This window comes from Capsicum annuum, chromosome 2 (assembly GCF_002878395.1).
Source record: "Capsicum annuum cultivar UCD-10X-F1 chromosome 2, UCD10Xv1.1, whole genome shotgun sequence".
In the NCBI taxonomy this organism is placed as follows: domain Eukaryota; kingdom Viridiplantae; phylum Streptophyta; class Magnoliopsida; order Solanales; family Solanaceae; genus Capsicum; species Capsicum annuum.
This window is the reverse complement of record NC_061112.1, coordinates 111,653,335-111,661,049: the sequence shown is the minus strand read 5'-3', so window position 1 is coordinate 111,661,049 and position 7,715 is coordinate 111,653,335. Positions and strand designations below refer to the sequence as shown.

At 35.6% G+C, this 7,715-nt stretch overlaps 1 protein-coding gene across 1 annotated transcript; it reads left to right on the top strand.

Moving 5' to 3' along the window:
- Positions 1-998: 998 nt before the first annotated feature.
- On the top strand, positions 999-2,512 carry LOC107861091 (transcription initiation factor TFIID subunit 8). The gene has a single exon (XM_016706476.2). It carries the CDS (start codon positions 1,309-1,311, stop codon positions 2,152-2,154), a length of 846 nt encoding a protein of 281 aa, XP_016561962.2. The 5' UTR covers positions 999-1,308; the 3' UTR covers positions 2,155-2,512.
- The last annotated feature ends 5,203 nt before the right edge of the window (positions 2,513-7,715 follow it).

Genomic DNA, 7,715 nt, shown 5'->3' with positions numbered 1-7,715 from the left:
GGGGTGGGGAGGTACAGGAGAAGGAGGAGAGAGGAATCTGAAGAAGAAGGGCGCATAGGGTGGGGGATTGCGTTAATTGCAGGGTAGGGGGAGAATGTGAGGGGGGGGGGGAGGGGGGGGGGGGGGGAGTAGAGAAAAAAATATATATATATATATATATATATATATATATATATATATTGACGTGACTCCGACGTGGTGTTGACATGGCAGTGATGTGTAGGCGAGTGTGACATACTCTCCGTTGTAAGAGTGGTATTCAATTTTGAGGGATGAAACAAATACACTTTAAAAATATTAAGGGGATAAATAAATAAAAGTTTAGTTTAAGTGCTAAAGTGAGTTGAGGCGACAAGTTCAGGGGGAAAATCATGTCATCTCTCTACAAAATTTAAAATGATGGGTCATTTGTACAAAATATAAAATTATGAATCAAATTTTATATTTTAAAAAAGTAAAATCATGACATGAGATTTGATGGGTCATTTGTACAAAATATAAAATTATGAATCAAGTTTTATATTTTAAAAAAGTAAAATCATGACATGAAATTTTCAAATCGATATTTTTAGAAAATTTGAGATTTCATCTTCTGATTGAACATCATAAGATGAAATTGTATGATCAAACTCCTACTTAGCTAAGCTAGTTTTATCTACTCTTTCTATTTTAGCCACATCTTTTTTGGTTAAGCATACGTATGACTCATGAGATTCTTCGTGTTATATCTTAATGGTTAACTTTAGTGGAGGATTCAGAATTTAGAGATCATGAGTGTCAGGAAGTTTCAAACACACATATTAACGCTTTTAGAATTTAGAGATCATGAGTGTCAGGAAGTTTCAAACAAACATATTAACGCTCAAAACTTTATTATACCTAATATCAATTTTTACATATTTTTATAAAACATATAATTATACTCAATATACGTCGAATTTAATAAGTGTTGAAACACCCAAAATTGACGTTATATCCGCCCCTTGTTAATCCAATAAACAAATTGTTAACCATTAATAACTATTAACTGATATCTTAACAAATCTTTTACAATTTAGCATATAAATATTGATAATTTTCAAAATCGAACCGATAAATACGCGGTCGCATTTCCTACTGTTTTGGTAAGCCAATTAAATAAAGAAAAATACAAATATCTTACTGTTAGATTTTTTAGCGTACTGGTTTTCAGTTTAATAGTTACAACAATAAACAACACACGAGTTCGAACCCCCACTCTTTCCCACCAATGAACTTCTAGGGCTTTTAATCTCCAAAAACAGCCGCCGCACACCCTCTCCCGCCGCCATGAAATCAAAGCGCAACCGTCCTCCGCCGGCGCTTCCTCCTCCTCCTCCGTCCACGGCGTCATCGGAATCCGATTATGCCTTCACCTTAACGAATACAGCCGTTGCGCAGATCTGCAGTTCCACCGGATTCACAGCGGCGGAATCTCCCGCACTCCGCATACTAACTGAAATCGCCACCAGGTACCTACGATCAATCGCTAAATCCGCCGCGGAATCAGCCAATTCAGCCAACCGTACGGAGTCAAATCTTACTGATACTACCTCCTCCGTGGAGGCGCTGTGCTCCGTCACCGGATTCCCCGGAGCTTCGGAAGTTACCGGAAGTTTCCTCAACTCCGGCGCGGTGACGGAGCTCGCTAAGTTCACGGAGCATTCGGAAGAAATTCCGTTTGCGAAACCGTTACCTAGAAAAATATTTTCAATAGGCAGTGAAAAAAGTGGTAAAGTTTTGGGCAATGTAGGGAGTAATAGTAATAGTGAGTATATTGGAGGAGAGAGGAAGAAGCACATTCCGAAATGGTTACCGGCAATGCCGGTGATTGCGAAGGAGGAAGAAAAGGGGAGGGAAAAAGGAAAAGAAATTTGGGGATTTTGCGGTAAAGCTAAGGAAATAGAAATAGAGCGGGAACAGAAAGGGGAGGAAAATAATGATAGAGGAGAAAGGAAAGGAATTGAATTAGCTTTGAACAGAGAGAAAGTGAGGTTTAAAATAGGGAGTGATGGTGGTAGTGGTGGGCTGTTGGGTGGGGGTGTGTGTAGAAGGGGTGGAATAGGGAAGAGAGTTTTGTGTGAGAATTGGAGTTTTGATGATAAAAATCATCATCAAAACATAGGAACAAAATGAGATGATGATGGATTAATAGTATGTATGAGGAAATTGGTGTTTTTTTTTTGGTTTGATGTTAGCAGGAATTGAACCCTTGACGTTGTTGTGGGGGTCTATAAAACGAACATTTTTTTTTGTCAGTTGAAGACCATTTTCACTCTGGTTTGAAAAGGAGAGGGAGGACGCCATCTATTATTAATTATGTTTCTAGGTTAAGGTGTACTCATGATTTAATACTTGATGGATGCTTTTTTTGCCGAGGAAGGCTAGTAGCTAGTGAAATACTGTCTGTTATAGCAAATAGTTTATTATGTTTCAGTTACTATGCTATGTTGTTGTTATTGTTATATTGTTGTTACTGTTATTGCTTTCTTGAGCCGAGGATCTTCTGAAAATAAATTTTTTTTTTTTGTACTCTCACAAGGTGAAGGTAAGATCTGCATCTTTTAGTTGTGGGAGTTCACTGCATTATTTTTATCATTAATCCTCCTCATTTTTAGCTTCATTGAATCCAAAATAGCAAAAATATGTCCATATTTCGCTTTCAAAGTCAGTCGTTTGTATTTAAACTTCTTTAAATTGAGAATTCTCTTTCTTTCTTCGTATTGTTGTATGAGCGTGTAAATTTATATTTTTTCTGCTTAGTCAAATGCAAAATTTGATAGATAATTTATGTACGACTTGCACGTGACATTTCTGTAACAGAACTTTGTATATCTTCCACTATGGATCAAATTTGTTATGATATATATCATATATCACCTAGAATATTTTTCATTAACAGAATATCTATTTTTTAATATATAAGGTCTACGTTTTCAAACATACAATGTGCTATGCTTTTTTATAGTCGGGATCTCTGCTTCTATCTGATTCCTTTATGGATCTCCTTAATTTATGCATAGATTAATCTCCTTTTTTATTTCTCGAATAAAAAGTACTCTTATTCGGATTATCTTTATTGGCTCCATTAATCTTATACGTTTTCTGCCTTTTGTTGAAATGACCTAAATAATTTTCTTAAAGTATAATCTTAGCAGTCGATTAAATCTAACTGAAAATGAAGGGAAAAATGAAAAGGTCTATGTACGGATGTCTACATGAAAAAAGAAGAATGAGAAAATGAGAAGTTTTATGAGGTTTTAACTTGTTTCGTTTATATCTATTTTGATTTAACGTATTCGAATCGAGGATCTTCTAAAAATAAATTTTCTACTATCACGAGGTGAAGGTAAGATTTGCATCTTTTGTTTGTGGAATTTCACTGCATAGGTTATTTTATCGTTAATCCTCCTCATTTTTAACTTTATTGAATCCAAAAATAGCAAAAATTTGTTCATATTCCGCTTTCAAAGTCAATCATTTGCATTTAATATTTAAATTGAGAATTCTCTTTCCTTCTTCGTGTAGTTGTAAGAATGTGTAAATATACATTCTTTCTGCTCAGTCAAATACAAAATTTAATAGATAATTTGTTAGCTGATTTTCTTCTCTGTATATATGTACAACTTGCACCTGACATTTCTGAAATAGAATTTCATATATCTTCCATCATAGATTGGATTTGCTGTGATATATATCATATATCATCTCGAATGTTTTTCATTAATAGAAAATTTATTTTTAAATATATATGGTCTATGTTTTTAGTCATACAATGTGCTGTATTTTTTTTATGGTCAGGGTCTCTGCTTTTATTCGATTTCTTTATGGATCTTCTTGGTTTATGCATAGATTAATCTCCTTCTGTGTTTCTGAAATAAAAATTATATGCATTTTTATTCAGATTATCTTTACTGGCTTCATTAATTATATGTTTCCTTCCTTTTGTTGGAAGGACCTAAATAATTTTCTTAAAGTATAGTCTTAGCTTGTATCTTTCAAGACATTCGATTAAATCTAAGTGAAAACGGAGGGAAAAATGAAAAAAGTGTGTAAGTACGGGTGCTAAGATGAAAAAAGACGAATGAAAAAATGAGAGATTTTATGAGGTTTTAAACTTGTTTTCATTTATATCTATTTTAATTTAACGTATTTGAGTCAAGGATTTTCTGAAAACAAGTCTTCTATTACCACAGGGTGAAGGCAAGATGTGCGTCTTCTCTTAGTGGGATTTCACTACATAGGTTATTTTTATCGATAATCCTCCTCTTTTATAGCTTTATTGAATCTAGAATAGCAAAACATGTCCATATTCTGCTTTCAAAGTCAGTCGTTTGCATTTAAACTTATCTAAACTGAGAATTGTCTTTCCTTTTTTTGTGTAGTTGTATGAGTGTGTAAATTATATTCTTTCTGCTCAGTCAAATGCAAAATTTGGTGGATAATTTGTTAGTTGATTTACTTTACCGTATGTATGTAGAGAAAATTGAAGGAAAAGTGTCTTTTAAGTCTTGAATGAAAGATTGGTGACATTGACCAACTTAAAGGGTCAAACAACATTAGGAAACTTGATTACGTTAATTGTGGACTTGATTAATATTTTCAAAACTTTCTAATCTTTTCAAAAATACAAATCAACTCAACTCACACCCCTCTTCAATCTAAATCAACCACTCTCTCTCTCTCCAGCTTCTGTTAACTCTCTCCCAACCAACAGTTCTGCAAAATTTCTCCCTTCAACCTCCGGCAACAAATAGTCGGGCGAGTTCCTTTTTTACTTTCAATAGTCAATCGACGTGAAGACTTCTTCGGCGACAACAACTTCGAGTTCTTCGTCGTCCCATTTTCATTTTCACAAGTAAAAAATTATGAAGAAACAGAGGAACTTGAGTCAACTACTCTTCTAGTATTGAAATGTGGACTGAATAAAACCTTAATTTTTGATATTTCTTCTTCTTGTTGACGTGCTGTTGATTCAAATTTGTTGATGATTTTTTGTCACAGTTGATGTTCTTAGTGTGTGTGTATGTGTGTGTGTTGGTGTTGCTGGGTTGATTTGTTGTTTGTCTTGGTAAAAATGGTATTGCAACAGATGAAACATCTGATGTAACAGATAAAACATCTAATGAAAATCTGATGCAACAGGTGAACAATCTAACAGATCATTCATCTGTTGCGATAGACGACTCTTCTGTTTTGAAGAAATCTAAACAATATTGATCCAATAGATAACTGATTAGTGATTTGTTTTTATTCTTTCCAACGGTTTACTCTTCATTTTGCAATAGATTAGTGACTGTTTTTATTCTTTCCAACATTTTAATCTTCCATTGCAACAGGTCGGTTATATATTGCAACAGATAACATACCTGGTACAACAAATTAGTGATCCATTTTTATTTTTTCCAATGATTTACTCATCCGTTACAACAGGTCGATTATATGTTACAACAGATAACATACCTGGTGCAACATATTAGTGATCTGTTTTTATGGTTTCCAACGGATTACTCATCCGTTGCAACGGGTCAGTTATATGTTGCATCAGATAAAATACCAGGTACAATAAATTAGTGTTGTTTTTATGGTTCCCACGGATTACTCATCCGTTGCAACAGGTCGGTTATATGTTGCAACAAATAACATACCTGGTGCAACAGATTAGTTGTCTGTTGGAACTGTTGTATTACTGTTATGCATTAATCAGTTATAGTCTATGTTATGTTCCTGTTAATTTAAGATAACATGGTTCCCAAAAGAAAAGAAATCGAATCAAGTCCAAGTAAAGGAACAAGTACAGCAGCTCGGCTACATCCATCACTCTATGAGCTTGCTTTATAAGCGTTATCTCAATCAGGAGCAAAAGATAATGAACACAGGGAGGAGGAATCTCTCAAAAGAGATGATCCAAAGGCTAATAGCCCTTCCGCCGAAGAGTTGGTCAAAACCTTCAGCATTGATCGTTATCCTCTGAATCAGTTCACAGATTACCCAGCCAACGCAACTTATGCAACAGATGTGTATTATGTTGCAACATAATACCAATTTTTTGCAATAGATTACACATCTGTTGCGTAGATTCTTCTTCATGGAGTAGATTGGAAGGCTAGGTTAGCAAAAGTAAACTTACCTAGTCCTCGTACCACACGCACATATTTGTCAAATTCGAGAAGCCTTTGGCGGCAAATGAATGCATGTTGTATTCTTTTTGAACCTTCATCTTGATGAATTCTTCCAGTTCCTTCTTCTTTTCCTTGCCAAGCACCACGAATATGTCCACCGTCTTCGACGGCCCCTGAACTTCAACAACTATTGGAGCGGGGGGAGTTGCAATTTTTGTTGATTTAAGAACAGAGAGAATTTGTCTAATTTTTCTTCTCTTCCTCCTAACCTCCACTGTAAGAGTGTATGGCTCTCTCACCTCGATGGATAGTATAACACCCCTTCTGGATTTCAACTCCCCGGCAGCTTCAACAATAGCCTCTAGCTTTTCAAAAAGTTTAACCTCCTGTCCTTGCACACTTTGTATTTGCAATGAGAACATGAGGGTGAGGAGGGGTGAGAGGGACTACTGTAAAGGTGGGAGGGACCGGTGTAGGGGTGAGAGGGAGGACCTGTGCAAGGGATGTTTTCAAACATATTTATTTTTTGCTGAGCACCAACATGCTCATAATAACGACTGGCAGCAAAAGTAGCAGCAGGATGGCTACCACCATCACAAACAAATCCACCAGCAACACCCCCAGAAGAAGCACCCAATCTGTTGCAGTTTGAGGTTGGTCGTGAAGAGCTTCAACATTAGGTTGACCTTACCTAACTGCTCTTCTTATAGATGTTGCTCCATCCAATTCCTTCTTCATTAACTCCACCGTTGGGTCTTCTTTTGTATCAACAAGACCCAGAGTAAGAAAAGAAGTCATCCCCAGCTCATCAATGGTAAGCACGATCCAAGGATGCATAACATATAAAAAAAGATAGGAGTAATTTAAATCATATAATAATAATTTACAGTCAGTTGGGTTACATGGGGCTCGAGTTACACGAATGTTAACATAGCCAACTTATGCAACAGACAATCTAGCTACCGCAACAGTTGATCTATATGTTGAAATATATTGGTAATATGTTACATCAGATTACCCATCTATTGCATAATTTACAGTAGATGGGTAATCTGTTAAGTAGGGTTCAGAGAAACAGAGCAAAATATGGTTAATCTATTGCGAAATATGGATTGTCGGTCGCAATAGATTACCCATCTATTGCACCAGTTGCAGTTGATAGGTAATTTGTTCCAACAGATGGAACATCTATTTTAATATCTTTCTTTGAGGAAAATTATTTTAGTTGAAAGAAGATGTACTGCATCATCCGGAGGAAAGAGATCAGCCTCGTTAATATTCTTTTACTGCTCTCTACTGCAGCCAACCACCTAAGAATTCTTGGATGAGAAACCTTATCCGGATAATCCTTGAAATGCTTTCGGAGAGGAGGAATGGCTTCACATGCCCAAGCCAAAAAAATTGTAAACAGGAAGCAAGGAAAAAAAAGTCATAACTATATTCAATATAAAATAATGAATGAGTTAAAATGGTGATCAATTTTACTGTGAAAGGCCAAGGAAAGCCGTATAATGTGGTCGTCTTTGGCTTTAGCTTTTTCAGTAAATATTTGATAGTCAAGTAGTAGTTGTCATA

Excerpts from the sequence above, each read along its gene's own strand:
- LOC107861091 (XM_016706476.2), top strand. The coding sequence starts at position 1,309 with ATGAAATCAAAGCGCAACCGTCCTCCGCCGGCGCTTCCTCCTCCTCCT.